Here is a 19,542-nt window from a genome sequence, read left to right on the forward strand (position 1 = left end):
GTAGAAAACTGGCTGAAAAAATTAAATAAGCTCAACACAAGACAATATCCAAACAGATGTTGAGCATATGAAAATATGCTCAACATTATTAGTCATCTAGCAAAGTAAAAAAACTTAAAAGCACTACATATGTGGGTGGGGTTATAAAATGGTGTAACTGCCATGGAAAACAGTATGAAGTTCCTCAAGAAATTAAAAATAGAACTACCAGATGACCAAGCAATCCCACTTCTGAATATATATCCAAAAGAATTGAAAGTAAGGTCTGAAACAAATATTTGCAAACCCATGTTCATTGAATCACACAAAGGAATATTATTCAGACTTAAAAAGTAAGGAAATCCTGTCATGTGGCAAATGGATGAACCTTGAGGACATAATTCAAAGTGAAATAAGCCCGTCATGAAAAGACAAACATTCATGATTTTACTTACAAATCATATTCAAATTCATAGAAACATAAAGTAGAATGGTGTTAGGGGCTAGGGTCATAGAAAAATAGGGAGCTGTTTAAGGAGTATAGGGTTTCAGATTTGCAACATGAAAATGTTCTGGAGATCTGTTTCACAACAATGTGAATATACATAATACTACTGAACTGTACACTTAAAAATGGTTAAGATGGTAAATTTTACATTATGTGTTATTTTACCACACAAAAAAAGAGAGGAAAGTCTTCTTTAAAAAAGCACTACAGGGCTTCCCTGGTGGCGCAGTGGTTGAGAATCTGCCTGCCAATGCAGGGGACACGGGTTCGAGCCCTGGTCTGGGAAGATCCCACATGCCGCGGAGCGGCTGGGCCTGTGAGCCACAATTGCTGAGCCTGCGCGTCTGGAGCCTTTGCTCCGCAACAAGAGAGGCCACGATAGTGAGAGACCCGCGCACCGCGATGAAGAGTGGCCCTCACTTGCCGCAACTAGGGAAAGCCCTAGCACAGAAACAAAGACCCAACACAGCCATAAATAAATAAATAAATAAATAATTTTTTTAAAAAAAGCACTACAGACCCAGGAGATTGTCTAAAATGAAAAAGATAGGAAATGTCAAGTGTTGATAAGAATGTAGAGCAACTGGAACACTGGTACATTCCTCATATGAGAATGTAAAAAAAAGATAACCACTTTGGAAAACTATGTGATAGTATCAACCAAAGCTGCACATATGCATATTCCGCCCCCTCAGCAATTCCACTTCTAGGTATATAACAAACAGAAATGTATCCTTATATTTCCTAAAGATAACACCACTATTGATGACAACCCAAAACTGGTAAAAACCCAAATGTTAATCACCAGAAGAATGGCTCAATGAGATGAGAATGATCTACAGTTACAAGCAACATGGCTTAATCTCACAATTATAATGCCGTGAGGAAGACGACAGAAGACATATGCAGAAGAATACATATTACAAGACTGCATTTTCATAAAGTACAAATCAGGCAAGATTAATCAATAATGTTAGAAGGCAGGAGAGTGGTTACTCTTTAGGGAGTAGCTAGTGACTGGGAAGGGGCAAGAGTACTTCTGAGGGGCAAGTAATATTGACTGCTGGTTACACCAGTGTGTACACTTCAGAAAAATTCTGTGACCTTAGGGATTTCTGAAGTCTTCTGCATGTATATCACACTAAAATTAAAAGTGTACCTTAACCTAAATTTAAAACAAAAAACAGAAACTGCTTAGTCATTTACTGGCTCAGGACATTGTAGCAATTTTATTAACCTTTCTATAGTAGCACAGACCTCGGATCTAATAAATATTACCCACTATTTTGTCTCTTTGCTTTATTACTGCATACTTGGTTCCTGAGCACAGAACTCAGCTCATGGGAGGCTCTCATCAAATATTTGTTGAACGAATGGTTAAAACCCACAAAACCCAATGTGGTTGCATTTTATGAAAATTTCAAAAACAAGTGATACTATTAATAAGACGGAAACTCTCATTTCAGAAACAGATTTTAAGTGATATGAATAGTCTAAATTTTAAAACTTTTGGAGATAACCACATTTTTTTGTAACTGGAACAAAGTATTGATTGGCAAGCTATTGAAGCTGAGGCCTCATGACAGACTCACTTTATAAATTTATTTATTTTATTTTATTTTTGGCTGCGTTGGGTCTTCATTGCTGAGCGCTTACTTTCTCTACTTGAGGCGAGTTGGGGCTACTCTTCGTTGCGGTGCGTGGGCTTCTCATTGCAGTGGCTTCTCTTTGTTTCGGAGCACGGGCTCTAGGCACACGGGCTCCGTAGTTGTGGCTCACGGGCTCTAGAGCGCATGAATGGGCTTAGTTGCTCTGCGGCACGTGGGATCTTCCTGGACCAGGGCCCTGCATTGGCAGGCGGATTCTTAACCACTGTGCCACCAGGGAAGCCTGACACTCACTTTAGATGGTAAATGATGCACCCAAACATCTGAGTAATGTAATGATCATGACTACTGTCCTGTCACTTTTTAATATTCTTATATTACATGCTATGCAATTGTTATATCTGTGAAACATCACACATTCTTTTAGGACTTGTGCTAAAATCATAACCCAAACTGAATAATGTTGGAATGAAGAATGTTTTAAATAAATGGCTTTTGTAAATACCATCCACTTGTCTTTTTTTTTTTTTTTTAATATGTATTTATTTATTTGGTTGCATCAGGTCTTAGTGGCAGGCGGGCTCCTTAGTTGCGGCCCACCAGCTTCTTAGTTGTGGCAGGTGGGCTCCTTAGTTTCGGCTCGCATGTGGGATCTAGTTCCCGACCGGGGATCAAACCCAGGCCCCCAGCATTGGGAGTGCAGAGTCTTAACCACTGCGCCACCAGGAAAGTCCCACCATCCACTTGTCTTTTGATATCACTTTATTGAAACGTAATTTAAATATCATGAAATTCATCCTTTTAAAGTATGCAATTCAATGGTTATTAGTACATTCAGAGTTGGCCAACCATTACCATCAATATATAATTTTAGAACATTTTCATTCTCTGAAAAGAACCCCATTAGCACTCATGCCAAATTTCTCTCTTTTCTTGGCCACCATTACTCTACTTTGTATTTCTGTAAGTTTTGCTTATTTGGGACATTTCATATAAATGGAATCCTCTAACATGTGACCTTTTGTTTCTGGCTTCTTTTACTTAGCATAATGCTCATTCATGTTTATAGTATTTATCAGTACTTCATTCCTTTTTATTGCCAAATAATATTCCATTGCATGGATATTCAACTTTATGTTTATCCATTCATTGGTTGCCATTTGGATTGTTTCAACTTTTGCTATTATGATTGATGCTGCTATCAACATTCATGTAACAAGTTTTTATATAGACACATTTTCATTTCTCTTGGGTATATACCTAGGAGTGGAATTGCCTGGCCATATGGAAGTGTGAGCCTTCCAACTTTGCTCTTCTTTCTCAAGATTGTTCTGGCTACTCTAACATATTTTACTGTTAACTTAAGATAGGACACTCATACATTTAGAGATGATGCTGAGAAAGTAAACAGCAGCTGAAATCAAAATGACCAGTGATTGGAGATTGGTATGCTCCGAGAATTTATTCCCATACTTAGTATTTATCCCCGTGACCACTACATTTCAATACTTTGTATCACAGAGAAAACTGAAGTAGGATTTCCACAGAAAAAGCCATTCTCATTAATTAATGTATTAAATACAACTTTTCTGATTAAAATTAGTATTTAAAATCCATTGTATTGTTATCATTATTTCTCTCCTGAGTTTAAATCCTGCATTTTCTATTTTCTCTAAATTATCATCAAAATTATTTGAGCAAAAGAGTTCTGGGTAGCTATTAAAGCTGTGTCTAATCAAATCCTCCTATAATTTCTAGAGAAATTAACATCAAAAGCAACTATCAAGGAAAAAATACTGGTGCAAACTAATTTGGAGAAGGAAATGAAGACCTTATGCTCTCAATTTTGAAAAGTAGCTGATAATGAACAGTAAGTTTCTAAAGAGCCTAATCAAACTTATAAGCTTTTGCGTAGCAAAGGAAACCATAAATAAGATGAAAAGACAATATACGGAATGGAAGGTATTTGCAAACAATGTGACCGACAAGGGATTAATCTCCAAAATGTACAAACAGCTCATACAGCTCAATAACAACAACAAAAAAACCCAAACACGCCAATCACAAAATGGGCAGAAGAGCTAAAGACATTTCTCCAAAATAGAACACAGATGGCCAACAGGCACATGAAAAGATGCTCAACCTTGCAAATTATTAAAGAAATGCAAATCAAGACTACAATGAGGTACCACTTCACACCAGTCAGAATGGCCATCATTAAAAAGTCTACAAATAATAAATGATGGAGACGGTGTGGAAAAAAGGAACCCTCCTACACTGTAACAATATTTTTATATTCGTAGGGCATAGAAAGAAGGGTCTCAAAGACCAAGAGCAGTTTCCACTATAGCAGGCAAACTCAGCTTCTAGCCATAGTATATTTATATAGGTAACAGAAAAAGTAAAGTAGCTTTTTAATTCCCCTGCCTCCAAAATCCAGAGAACATTAGATATATACATTCTTGCTTTGTACAAAACAAAAAAAATTCATAATGTCAATGAATGGTACACTGACATTTAATTATCTTCCACTGTAATCACTAATTTCCCTTACTGGTATATAGACTTTGTAATTGTTATTTTGGAAACACAGCATTTTGTTTGTTGGATCAGAATTACTACTACATTTGCTGGTACCTGCAGATATTTGAACATACAAAGGCTAATCAAACTATTACTTCTGAAAACTAGGATTAAAGGTGAGAATTTAGATCAAATAGACAATGTGATAAAAAAAATAAAAAGAAACAAGTGGTATTATAATTGGAAGACAATTTTTTTTTTACAGAAAATTCTTTCTAGAAAATTCAAGAGAATCAAAGAAAACTCTACTGGATTTTTAAAGAGAGTAAAACAGGTGGCTCCTTATAACTGTTGAGGACTCAACAACTTTAATATATACCAGCAATAACCAAATAGAAGTCTGGTTTACAGCTCAAATTAAGCATAGCTGTAAGGATTATCTTAAGGGAAATGCATGTAAATAAATCTTAATTAAGCTGTTCCTAGCTGGAAGGTTAGACATTAAAAGATTTTAATTCTAGCCACTAATCTACTCCCCATTCTAAGATATATTTAGCTTGTTTCTAAAATTCATATGAAAGATTAAATGAACATTAAGTCATGAAAAAGATTTTTTAAACAACTGAGAGGGAAATGTCCTTCTAAATTTAAAACTTTTCTACAAAACTATAGCAAAAAATGCAGTACCAGCCCAGCAATGGTCTAACCTATTGGGCCAATGAACAATGTCAACAAAAATGGACACACATGGAACTTCCCTGGTGGTGTGGTGGTTAAGACTCCGAGCTCCCAATGCAGGGTACTGGGGTTCGATCCCTGGTCAGGGAACTAGATTCCACATGCATGCTGCACTAAGGAACCCGCCTGCCACAACTAAGACTGGGTGCAAGCAGATAAATAAATAAATATTTAAGGGGGAAAAAAAAGGACACGTGGAAAATGAAGGGGAATTTTTTTTTTTTTTTTTTGGCTGCGTTGGGTTTTCATTGCTGCTTGTGGGCTTTCTCTAGTTGCAGTGAGCAGGGGCTACTCTGTCGCGGTGTGTGGGCCTCTCGTTGTCGTGGCTTCTTTTGTTGTGGAGCACGGACTCGTGGCGTGTGGGCTCAGTAGTTGCAGTACACAGGCTTAGTTGCTCCATGGCATGTGGGATCTTCCTGGACCAGGGCTCGAACCCATGTCCCCTGCATTGGCAGGCGGATTCTTAACCACTGCGCCACCAGGGAAGTCCCGAGATATTGACTTTTTACTTACTAGGTAAACAATGACAAAATAAATTTCACCAGTAGATTAATTTTTTTATAGTAAAAACGTTTTTAACAAGAAAAATATTTATTCTTTACTAAGTTATAAATTAAGAATTTGGGAAGAATCCATCATTTTTCAGCCTTTTTTTACATTAAGCAATTTCTTTGAAGGTTTTTTTATAATTTCTAATACTGCATTCAAACAACCCATGAAGAATTGAGCTATATATTCTATTTCAGTATGCAAAGAGAATCAAAAACTCTTGAGTAGCCTGTGCTTGAAAACAATCCTATGTTCATTTAATCAAACTTTCTTCAAATTTAGGAAGTTGTAGAATAAAAAGTTTTTACCAGAAGTTTTACTGACTGTCACTCTTCTGCTTAACATGCTTCAGCATTTGTCCATAATTTTTAATTGCAATTTTTAACACCCTAGCTCTTAGTTTGGGTATACCCAAAATTGCTAATTATCATCTCAGAGGGTAAAACTAAGATGTGTTTTAAATTTTGAAAATAGTAGACTTTTAAAATTTAATTTTAATTTCATATGGAACTTTAATTTTCTGATTGGATACTTCAAATTAACACTGAATTTAATTTTAGTTTAAAATTTAAATTTAATAATTGTATAAACATTACAGAACTATGTTACTTAAAAAAAAGAGCAAATAAAATAATCGTTGTAATACAATCTTAGCTCTAAAGATGCAGCAGTGACTAGGGTCCTACATCAGCTCCAATAAAAGTCTGGGCTCCACAGAAGGACTCGGCTAGAATCACAGCTAGGAGCAACGTTTATGTCAAGTGTCGGGTATATTACCAAAGAGAGATCACTTTTGAGCTTATCCATAACCCATGTGAGAGAAAATTAGGGTTAAATTTTCAAAACAAAATGATGGTGGCCACCCCACCCCATAAAACCAAAATCATCCATTTAAATCCGCCTATATATATCATAGCTAATGAACTTCAACCTTTGGGGGTGGTGGTGGTGATGATTAGGCGCATGCAGGGTGTTCTGGGGTGGTGGTGATATAATTTATTTCTTGATCTGGATGGTTTGACTTTGTAAAACTTCAATGTGCTACACACTTGTGACTTGTGTACTTTCTTTGTGTATATTACAGTTCAATAAAAAGTTTCCTTAAAAAATGAACTCTATGGGACTTCCCTGGTGGCGCAGAGGTTAAGAATCTGCCTGCCAATGCAGGGGACACGAGTTCAAGCCCTGATCCAGGAAGATCCCACATGCCGCGGAGCAACTAAGCCCATGCGCCACAACTACTAAGCCTGCGCTCTAGAGCCTGAGAGCCACAACTACTGAAGCCCGTGCGCCTAGAGCCCGTGCTCCACAACAAGAGAAGCCACCGCAATGAGAAGCCCACTCACCACAACTAGAGAAAGCCCACATACAGCCAAAAAAAAAAAGAACTCTATAAGCAAGCAAGCTAACATAAAAGTAGTTCTAATGGTACATTAGTGGACAGTAGGATTAAGTGAAGAAAAATGTTTTATAACAAAAGAAAAGCAAGGACAGTGAAAAATGTAAGTCAGTTTAACATCAACTGATTTTTTGATCATTGAAGTATAAAATGGTTTTTTCACATTAGCAAGATTTTGCAGACAGCAAACAAGTAGCCCAGGACACCAACTACCCCTTTATTATGTTGACATGGTAATACACAAAGAGGTGCCTGATTTGGGCACAGAAATAAGCAGTACCACGGTATAGGGTGAAGTCAACCAAGGCAGATACTAGGCAGAAACTTGGAACAAAGGAATAAAAAAAGGGAAGTCTTTGAAGATTATATAAATGTATAAATCCAGGTTAGATGGTTTTAAAACTTTTAGATACTTCAGCTTGGTTTACACCTCACCCCAAAAACTCTGGTCACATCACACCTAAATAGGCAATAAAACATTCACTTGTACATACTCATTGCCACACCTGCTCTATTGACTAATAAACAATCTTACATAGGGGAACCCGTGAACTGGGGGCCTGGTGTGAATTACTCAGCACTTGAACCATCTGGGGAAGCTTGCTGTTGGAATTCTTCTCCCAACTCCAGTCATCATCTCCAAGGCTCAGTTGGGGCGGGGTGGGGGGGATGGGGGTGGGTAGTATAGGGAGTTAATAGAGCCTACTGTATCCAAGAAACTACATCACCCTTTCCACCAAGATCTACTGAATAACAAGGTAACCACTCCCTGACCAGATCCAAAGTGACGGCAGAGAAGAGTCACAAATGTCTGTCAAAGGCTAACAATTAAGGAGGAGTGTTAATGACCACCTGGCAAAGAAACATTTCCAAGATTAAAAGTGTTAAGAACAAAGGCAAAACATTGTGAAACTGGCTTAGAAAGCTGTGCTACCCAGTTATAATTTGTTGTTAGGCTTTCTGTGTGTGACCTAACCCTAACACCTCCCTTCAAGAAAAGGAGGCAAGGGCAGCATGATAGAAGTAAGATAGAGGGACTTCCCTGGTGGCACAGCGGTTAAGAATCCGCCTGCCAATGCAGGCAACACAGATTCGATCCCTGGTCCAGGAAGTTCCCACATGCCGCGGAGCAACTAAGCCCGTGCGCCACAACTACTGAAGCCTGCGCGCCTAGAGCCCATGCTCTGCAACAAGAGAAGCCACCGCAATGAGAAGTCCACACACCACAACAAAGAGTAACCCCGGGCTTCCCTGGTGGCGCAGTGGTTGAGAATCCGCCTGCCAATGCAGGGGACACGGGTTCGTGCCCCGGTCCAGGAGGATCCCACATGCCACGGAGCAACTAGGCCCGTGAGCCACAACTACTGAGCCTGCGCGTCTGGAGGCTGTGCTCCGCAATGGGAGAGGCGGCGACAGTGAGAGGCCCGCGCACCGCGATGAAGAGTGGCCCCCGCTCGCCGCAACTGGAGAAAGCCCTTGCACAGAAACGAAGACCCAACACAGCCAAAAATAAATAAATAAATAAATAAATTTATATATAAAAAAAAAGAGTAACCCCCACTCACCGCAACTAGAGAAAAGCCCATGCACAGCAACGAAGACCCAATGCAGCCAAAAATAAATTAATTAATCAATTTTAAAAAAGTAGGATAGAATTCAACCACTATTTCTACACATAAGTCTGCACACACAGATGAGAAAATGTACATAAAATCACAAGATGCTTGATTTACGTTAATGTTTAATATCAAATACAGGACAAATGTAAACTATGCAAGATGAAAAATGTAAACTATGCAAGATGAAAAGTAAGTTTGGAGCAATACAATCTACCAGTTGAAGGTTTATTAGATTCCTTAGTTTAAAATGATTGACCTTCATTTCCTCTCTCTCCTTTTTCTTCATTCCTGCATTAAGTATCCATATAAGACGCTTTTTTCTTTTTTAAATGGAGAGCTCAGCTTTTTTTTTTTTTTTTTTAATAAATTTATTTATTTTTGGCTGCGTTGTGTCTTCATTGATGCACGCAGGCTTCTCATTGTGGCTTCTCTTGTTGTGGAGCATGGGCTCTAGGTGCACGGGCTTCAGTAGTTGTGGCACACGGGCTCAGTAGTTGTGACTCACAAGCTCTAGAGTGCAGGCTCAGTAGTTGTGGCGCACGGGCTTAGTTGCTTCGCGGCATGTGGGATCTTCCCAGACCAGAGATCGAACCCGTGTCCCCTGCCTTGGCAGGCGAATTCTTAAACCACTGCACCACCAGGGAAGTCCCTCCATATAAGACTTGATTGTGCTAGTGTCATTCAAAATAATAAAGTCCTAAAAACAATGTAGACTATAGAGAAACCTAACCATTTCACTCTATTTTTTATTTAACCTCAAGAGCTCAAATTTGGGTTGGACAACTTTAGCAGACTATTAGTTCTAATACTTAAAATGGCCCATGTCTCCCTCTTTCCTGAGGGAAAGAGCTAATAATGTATACCAGAGCAATACTATTTCACGATATCAATTCCAATTGAAAATATTCAATAACAGTCTTATTTAAGCTCTATATTCATTTACTCAACAAAAATTTATTGAGTCCTGAATATGTGCTGGGCATTGCTCCAGACACAAGCAACATAACTTGGAAATTTTGCAAAAAATAAACTTTGATTAACATTACGATTTTTCTAACATATATAATCATTTATGAGGCTATTTTTTTCACAGATACACAGAATTAAATCTTGGTTTTGTTATCAAGATTATTCTTTTGCCGGACTTCCCTGGGGGTCCAGTGGCTAACACTCCGCACTCCCAATGCAGCGGGCCTGGGTTCGATCCCTGGTCAAGGAACTAGATCCCAAATGCAGCAACTAAAGATCCTGCATAAATAAATAAATAAACAAACAAACAAACATATAAAAAGATGGGGCTTCCCTGGTGGCGCAGTGATTAAGAATCTGTCTGCCAAAAAAAAAAAAAAAAAAAGAATCTGTCTGCCAATGCAGGGGACAGGGGTTCGAGCCCCGGTCCGGGAAGATCCCACATGCCGCAGAGCAACTAAGCTCGTGTGCCACAACTACTGAAGGCTGCGTGCCTAGAGCCCGTGCTCCGCAACAAGAGAAGCCACTGCAATGAGAAGCCCGCGCACCCAACGAAGAGTAGCCCCAGGTTAACGCAACTAAAGAAAGCCCGTGTGCAGCAATGAAGACCCAATGCAACCAAAAATAAATAAATTAATTTAAAAAAAGATGATTCTTTTGCATTGTCATTAGTAGATATCAAAATTTGCATAAGTTCTTAGCAACTATGCTTTATTTCAGTCTTGTCTCTGAATTGTTTTTGTATTTGTGAAAAGAGCCAGATTCTGAAAGAAAAATTGCAAAAGGTAACGTAAGAAAATAATTTTGCTATAGCTGCTTCATGGAAAATGCTATATGTCTTTTACATACCTAGCAACCCTTAAGAAGACTTAAGCCATTAATAGGACTTTAACAGAAAGTTGCTGCCAAAATCTTTAAGCTGCAGATTTCATATTTGTCTTCATAAAAAAAATAGAAGTATTGATATATATCAAAATTCTATCAGTGTAATTATTATTATGCTAGAGAAGGTTTGAATGGTGGGAAGAATCATCCAAAATTCTACCACTTAACCCAGCCACCTTGCTCTTTTGGGTCACTTACTCAAGAGGAAGCCAGCTGCCATAAGCATATTTTCACCCTTTGCTATTTAAAGGCAAATAAGTAAAATATTCAGAAATATCTAACAGATACAGATTAACAAACCTATGTAAACTATCAGTGCCAAATATTGGGAACCAATCCCTACTACTTATTTCAGCAAATATGCAAGGTCATATGTGGGGGAAAACACAAAAGAACAGTAACCATACCGTTAAGAAATACATAAGGGGGGCGGGGGGGAAGCAGGAAAATTATTACCACAAGTTAGGATGGAGGGGTTCTCGGGGCTTCTGGGAACCTAGAAAAATTGTATTTTTCACCTGGGTAGTTGCTTGATGAGTGTTCAATTTATAATCATAGGTCAACTCTACCTTTATATTTTACAAACTTTTTTTTTGATATATTCCGTAACGAACAATGTTGATGCTTACGAGCATTATTTTGTGAATAAAGATTCACAAATTAAAGTTTTTCGCCTTTAGAGATGATAGGGCCAAGGAAGATAGATTAGATTAGATGTATTATATATTAAATATATCGGATAGGGCTAAGATAGCTGTATTTTACAATGTCAATGTAGTATCCTTAACATGTTGATATTTTTAGTGAAGAAGAGATATTGAACTTTGTAATAGCCAGTCTCCAAGATGCCCCCAATCATCACCACCACCTGGTATTTATGCCCCTGCATAGTCCCCTCCTACACTAAATAAGGCTCAGTAATGTAGCAACTTCCAAGGTTAATGTCATAAAAGACATTGTGGCTTCTTCCTTATTATATTTTGACTGACTCACTCTGGGGGAAAACAAGCTGCTATGACATGAGAAAACACTTAAGAAATCCTGTGATAAGAAAGTGAGTCCTCTAGTGAACAGCTATCAAAGAACTAAAGCCTCCTGCAAATGACATGGGAAGTGGACCCTCCAGCACCCTCCTCCCCAGTCACATTTGAGATGATAAAGACCTCTTCTGGAAGCACCCTCCTAAGTTACCCACAGATTACTGACTCACGAAAGTGATTAGATAATAAATGTGTTTTGTTCAAAGCTACTAAACTTGGGTAATTTGTAAAGCAGCAACAGAGAAATAATACTGAGCTTATCAAGTAATTACTTAGAATGCTCTTTATAAAACATAAACCAGATAGAGAACACATCCCTAATTAAAATACTTCAAAGGCTTCATGTTGTTCATGGACTAAAATTCACTATGGCCTACAAAACCATTCATGCTCTGGCTTCTGCCTACCTTTTTACCTTCTCCGATTTCCATTCTCTACCTCCTCAACTTCACTAGACTCCTCTTAGATTATTAAAGAATGTACTCTCTTCCCTGACCTTTGTACTTGCTGTTTTCTCTGCCTAGGAATGTTCTTCCTTGCATTCTTGGGGGTATTCTTTGCATGCTCAGCTCCTTTTTGTCACTCAGTAGTCCTCAGCTTAAAAGTTCTCTCCCCAGTGAGGTCTTCCCTGATGACCCATTCATAAGAAGAAAACCCTGGAAGGTTCCCACTAAAGAGAGGAAAAAGATGAGACCATATTTAAAGCAATATAAACCTGGAGTTAGTATGTTAGACTAACTGTATTAAATGAAAAAAAGAAATTACTAGTTTAAATTTGGAAAGGAGAATATAAATTTGTCATTACAGATTATGATTGTACATCTGAAATACATAAGAGAAATAAACTGGAAAACAAGCATGTAAACTCTATGGGAACAAAACTTTAGAACACTCCTGAAGGACAAAAGAAGGCATCAACAAATGGAAAGGTATAGCATTTAGGATAGGAAGACTAAACATCAAAAATGTAAATTCTCCAAATTCTCTCTGTAATATGATTCCAATAAAAATACCAAAATCGAGGGAACTCCCTGGTGGTCCAGTGGTAAAGAATCTGCCTTACAATGGAGGGGACGTGGGTTCGATCCCTGGTCAGGAAACTAAGATCCCACATGGCGTGGGGAAACTAAGCCCGCATGCCCTGGAGCCTGCATGCCACAACTAAGCCTGCACGCTGTGGCAAAAGATCCCACGCACCACAACAAAAGAAAGATTCCGCATGCCTCAACCAAGATCCCGCGAGCCGCAACTAAGACCCGACGCAGCCAAAAATAAATAAAATAAGTAATAAAATAGATCTTAAACAAAAAAACCCCCCAAATCGACAAGGTATTTCTTGCAAATAGACAAGGCGATCATAAACTCATACGGAAAAAAAAACAAGGCAAGAATATTCAGGAAATTTCTGAAGAATTAGCTCTATCAGATATTAAAACATATTTTTAAACCCAAATAATTAGAGTAATTTGATGCTGATACATAACATGATGTGACAGAACAGAAAATCTACTAATATAAACAAATACAAATCAGTAGGGAGAAGAAAGACAATTAAGTGGTATTGGATAGCTGGGTAGCCAGTTGAAAAAACTTAAGTTGTGACTAACATTCTACACACAAGATGAATAAAACAGTTAAGTGTAGAAAAAATGAAATCATTAAAATATTATAAAAAGAAAATTCGAGATTTATAAGGTAGAAGTGGTAAAGATTTTTCTAATTAAGATACACTGAGGGGCTTCCCTGGTGGCGCAGTGGTTGAGGGTCTGCCTGCCGGTGCGGGGGACGCGGGTTCCGGCCCTGGTCTGGGAGGATCCCGCGTGCCGTGGAGCGGCTGGGCCCGTGGGCCACAATTGCTGGGCCTGCGCGTCTGGAGCCTGTGCTCTGCTGCGGGAGAGGCCGCGATGGTGAGCGGCCCGCGCACCGTAATGAAGGGTGGCCCCCGCTTGCCGCAACTGGAGGAGGCCCTTGCACGGAGGCGGGGACCCAACACAGCCATAAATGAATGAATAAATAAATAAATAAATAAAAATGTGTATTCCCTTAAAAAAAAAAAAAAAAAAAGATACACTGAAGCCATAAAAGCAGTTTTCCATTAAAAATTTAACTTAACATTTCATCTCATTGGGGACTTCCCTGGTGGCACAGTGGTTAAGAATCCGCCTGCCAATGCAGAGGACATGGGTTCAAGCCCTGGTCTGGGAAGATCCCACATGCCGTAAAGCCAATAAGCCCATGTGCCACAACTACTGAGCCTGTGAGCCACAACTACTGAGACAGAGGTGCCACAACTACTGAGCCTATGAGCCACAACTACTGAGACAGAGGTGCCACAACTACTGAAGCCCGCACACCTAGAGCCCGTGCTCCGCAAGAAGAGAAGCCACCATAGTGAGAAGCCTGCGCACCGCAACAAAGAGTAGCTCCTGCTCACCACAACTAGAGAAAGCCTGCGTGCAGCAACGAAGACCCAACACAGCCAGAAATTTAAAAAAAAATTTTTTTTAATTTCATTTCATTTAAAAAAATCTGTATGTTAAAAAATATGACAAACAAGGACTTCCTTGGTGGTCCAGTGGTTAAGACTCCACCCTTCCACTGCAAGGGGCGTGGGTTCAATCCCAGGTCTGGGAGCTAAGATTCTGCATGCTGTGCAGCACGGCCAAAAAAACAAGACAAAGAGAAAATATATTTGCTACTTATCACAGTCAATTTTCTAAAGGATCTTCTATAAAAATCAATAGAAGCCTAATAACCCAATAGAAAAAACGGCCCTTTTGTATTATTTCCTACTTTAAAATGTTTTGGATCGACCATCTTAACTTTCTCAAGAGTGAATAAAATATAAAAATAAAAATAAAGATCACTCTGACTACTGTTTAGATATATCTTCACCAAAACTCTTACGTGTGGGGACTGACTTGTGTGGGTGAATGTTTTGTGGAAATTGAGCAAATTGAAGGCAGGTATCTTATTTGGGATTCGATTCTATTTAATGTAACAGAAGACTGCCTAGTAACAGGTTTTAGAAGTGAAAAAAAATTCTCTCATGTTACAGAAATCCAGGTTTAAGAAGCCTAAGGTTGGTACAGCGCTTCTATTGGTATCATCAGGGACTCGGGCTCCTGTCTTTCTTCTCCCCATCCTAGTACATATCTTCTATTATCAAGTCAATTCATGGTTCCAGTCGGCTGTTGGAGCGTCAGCCATTAAACCCACGTTCTATAAATGTTGCGGGAAAGGAGACAGACACAAAAGAGTACATTCTATATGACTCTAGTTGCATAGAAATCATGAAAAAGACCTGTATAGTAATGAAGTGGTTATATAGTGGTTATCTTTGCATGGAGTTACCAACTGGGAGGGGCCAAAGGGAGGCTTCTGGGGTGCTAGAAAGATTTATATCACTATCTGGGTAGTGTTATACATATGGAGAATTCCTTGATATGTTCATTTATATTTTGACAAGACTATGCACTCCAAACAGATTGAAGAAACTGAAAGTACTCTAACATATTTAGTGTTCAGTGCCCAGCTCTTGCTCTCATCACTGCTGTCACCCTCCAAAGGCTGAAAAGTAACCAAGACAGGGAATTCCCTGGCAGTCCAATGGTTAGGATTCTCCCAAATTGATTTGATACAATTCTAATCAAAACCCTACCAGAGAGACTTCCCTGGCGGTCCAGTGGTTAAGACTCCGCTCTTCCACTGCAGGGGGTATGGGTTCAATCCCTGGTTGGGGAACTAAGATCCCGCATGCCGTGCAGCGCAGCCAAAAATAAATAAATAAATAACCAAGACATACAGTCTGCTGGAACACATAAGGATTTGGTAATTGTCTCACTTTAGGAGTAGCGTGGTTCCAACTCTATCTCCATTTTGCATTTAATGTTTTTTATTCTTCTGAAATGGGCATAAAAACAATGACTTTTCCCTTTTCCAAAATCATGAGTCCCTCTATAGGGATTTATGAGGCACTGTATGTCAGGTTCTTAATATGGTTCCTGATATTTAATGAGAGGTAGTTGTTATTATTTTATTATCATTATTATAGTCATCATCATTATTGACAAATGACAGGACAGCATCTCAAATGATCCTTTGGTCAAGAATTCCAAATAAACTGGTCAATATCCTTGTGGATGTGAACATCCTCCTGATATGATACTGTTTCTCAGTTGAGAACTTCCTAAAGAAGCTAAATCCAGTTCTTACTTCTTATAGCTCCACAAATTTAGAAAACTCAAAGTAGTCATAGAAACAATTTTGGAAATATGTTGTAAGAAGTTTGGTTTTGTTTTCAATATTGTATGATCTTCATTAAGGTGGCCCTATGAGACAATGAATTAGAAAGAATTTCAAAATAACTGATAAAAGTTAGATATACATGCAACTAGAGATTATCGTACTAAGTGAAGTAAGTCAGAAAGAGAAAGACAAATACCATATGATATCACTTATATGTGAAATCTAAAATATGACACAAATGAACCTATCTATGAAACAGAAACAAAATCAGGGACATAGAGAACAGACTGGTGGTCGCCAAGGGGGAGGGGGCTGGGGGAGGGATGGAGCGGGAGGTTGGGGTGAGCAGATGTAAGCTTTTATATCTAGAATGGATAAACAACAAGGTCCTACTGTCTAGCACAGAGAACTATATTCAATATCCTATGATAAACCATAATGAAAAAGAATATGAAAAAGAATGTGCCAAAAAAAAAATAAGATATAGGAAACAATATATATAATTTAGTACCATTTATTTATGCTGTCTAATTATAAATGCACTGAATGCTCTTTAAAAGTAACAAAAAACTCTAAGACTAATGACCCTATATCACAAGATACCAACTGAGAATGGCCATACCCTTTTGTTCGTTAACATAAAAAGCCCAGGCTAAGACAAAATAGCTCCCTTTTTTCCCTGGGAATAATGGGGGTGGGTATTTTTCTAGTCCACATCTTCATGGAAAAAAATTGATTTAGTTTATATGTGGAATATATCCATTTTGAAAAATGTATAAACGCAAAATACTTACCCACTTAGCAACTGGACACCCATTAGAGCTTTTTCCTTCTTTCCCCGTGTACACTACTATTTCTATCCTTATTGCGTTTCCTTTTTGACCATACCTGAGTATGAAACACAGTGAAGGGAAAGTAATTGCAATACACTTTTAACATCTTCATGTGCATAAGATATAGATTTACAGAAGTACAAAATTCAAACACTCCTCATAATTATAACTTTGTTAAAAATTTACTTTCGTGTGGCAGATATTTTTATTTGTTATCCAGTTCTGTTTACTTGTCCTTAAGGATCACTCGTTTAAAAAGTGGCCTGGCTCCAAGACAAGCAAAAGGAATGTGAATGCAGTGTTGACAGAGGTAATTTTAACTATTTCTACCATTATACAATAATATAAAAAATAAGTATGTCTGCATTTAACAAAGATAGCCTTGCTCTGTGAAGGTCTTATTGAGTGCCCAATGGCTCGTATGAGTGACTCAGCAGGGACACCAGGACTCTATGCTTTTCCTGGGCCCTAAGAAACATCAAACTCATGCTCCTGAAAGTTTTCCATTCACCTCAAGTTTGTTCCCAGAGATGATTTCTCTGCATTGAGTCAGATCCCCAATAATGAATGATTTTAACAGGGAAGCATATTTCCTCACCTATTCTCCATGATTTCCCTGACAGCAGCAACACTTGGTCCTGCCCCAAGGTGTGTATAATATGGGCCTTTGTCTTTTTGTATAACTCGATCTGTGGAAGGAATAAGATTATTAGACCCAAAACTTTACAGAATTGCATAGGGGCAAGGAAGAGCTATTTTTTTTTTTTTCAATTCAGAACAATGAATCTTGACAAGATTTTGGTAAGCTTTAGTAATTAAAGTCTAGGACAATAGGCCCTGGAATTTAACTTATCCCTTTCTTTCTGCTCCTAATTAATCCACTCTTTCTCTAAGAATCAGAGGAGGAAAAACATATTTTAAGTTGTGGTTCATATTTATTCTCAGATCTCCTGCTTTAAAAAAATTCTATAAAAATTGAGGTACAAAATTAAGCTACCCAAGAGCAATACATCTTAAAAGCTTGGCCTCAAAATCCTATTAAAATTGGGCCCGACAATTGCACTGCTAAGATTTTATTCTATTACACATGCGCACAATTATGTATTTATAATACACATGTATACAAGAATATTCCTTGTTACAATTGTACGTAATATTAAAAAAGAGAAACACTCTTAACATCTTTCAATGAGGTAAGAGTTAAATAGTATGTTTTAAAAGGCTTAAATTTTGTAAAACTGGAAACAAAATTAAAATCACTAATGTTAATTTATATAGAAAAAATATAACAGCCGTTTTTCTCTAGAAAAAGACATTTGCACCATATTTCTGTACCACTTGAATTTTTGTGTAAATTACAGAGTTCTTAGAAAATGGTATTTTAAAACTTGCCCTCTGAGATTCACGTCTAACTAGAATCACTGGGAAATGCATGTCTACCTACACCAAAAGATCACTACTTACCATTTTAATTGGACATCAAATATACCATAGGATTATTTCTGTGGCTACTTAAGCAAGATACGGTGAATAATTTTTAACTTATTGGTAATCTAGAGCAGTGGTTTTTAATCAGGGGTATTTTTGCCAAAGGGGACATTTGGCAATATTTCGGATTGTGACAACTGCAAACGCACACCCGTGTGTGTGTGTGTGTATCACTAGAGAGTAGAGGCCAGGGATGCCACTAAAGAGTCTACAATAGATAAGGTGGTCCCCCTACATCCAAGAATTATCCCACCTAAAATGCCAATAGTGCTAAATTTGAGGAACCTTGATCTAAAGGTTAATTACTCTAATTTTGCTAGAACATAATAACACTTTCACAGAAATCCTTTACCCTCAGATATGATGGGGATCCTTTACTCTCACTTGGGATGATTTCTTTTTTTTTTTTTTAATTTTCTTTAATTGCATATTTCTATACACTTTTAGAGAGAAGTGGACTTTTTTTTTTTTTTTTTTTTTTAGCTGTGTTGGGTCTTCGTTTCTGTGCGAGGGCTTTCTCTAGTTGCGGCAAGCGGGGGCCACTCTTCATCGCGGTGCGCGGGCCTCTCACTGTCGCGGCCTCTCCTGTTGCGGAGCACAGGCTCCAGACGCGCAGGCTCAGTAGTTGTGGCTCACGGGCCTAGTTGCTCCGCGGCATGTGGGATCTTCCCAGACCAGGGCTCGAACCCGTGTCCCCTGCATTGGCAGGCAGATTCTCAACCACTGCGCCACCAGGGAAGCCCCTGAATGAACTTTGAATGTCTGGCTGTCTTGACTCTGACACTGTGATAAGGTAGTTATGTATAAGGAAAGGGTCTTGAAACTAGACAATCATCCTATTGAAATTTATGTATGCAGTCAAATTAGACGAGCTCAGGTATATGAATCTTACTGGCATTTTAAATTAAAGACCTTTTTTCCATTTTTAATGATATTCAGAGAAATAGTCTCTTTTTCACTTCAGATTTTTGAAGCAACAGAGGATGGAAGTTACAAATACAGCCGATGGAGCTGGGACTGCCTGTCTTTGAATTCCAGTTGAATCATTTACTAGCTGTGAACTTCTCTGACTCAGTCTCCTCACTTGTAAAATGGGGATAATAAGCATTCCCTTTGGTGGGTTGTTGTGAATATAAGAAGTCAAGGGTGTAGGACAG

General features: G+C 38.4%; 1 protein-coding gene across 2 annotated transcripts in view; it reads right to left on the bottom strand.

Annotated features, from left to right (window-relative positions):
* Positions 1–19,542, bottom strand: part of TET1 (tet methylcytosine dioxygenase 1) — a 148,532-nt gene that overhangs the window by 24,970 nt on the left and 104,020 nt on the right. For both annotated transcript variants that reach the window (XM_036829600.1, XM_036829598.1), the window contains exons 5-6: positions 17,496–17,586; positions 16,859–16,952 (exon numbers count right to left, since the gene is read on the bottom strand). In XM_036829600.1, coding sequence (XP_036685495.1) covers positions 16,859–16,952; positions 17,496–17,586 — 185 coding nt within the window. The remainder of the gene's footprint in view (positions 1–16,858; positions 16,953–17,495; positions 17,587–19,542) is intronic.

The sequence above is a fragment of the Balaenoptera musculus genome, chromosome 16 (assembly GCF_009873245.2).
Source record: "Balaenoptera musculus isolate JJ_BM4_2016_0621 chromosome 16, mBalMus1.pri.v3, whole genome shotgun sequence".
NCBI classification, from domain to species: Eukaryota; Metazoa; Chordata; class Mammalia; order Artiodactyla; family Balaenopteridae; genus Balaenoptera; species Balaenoptera musculus.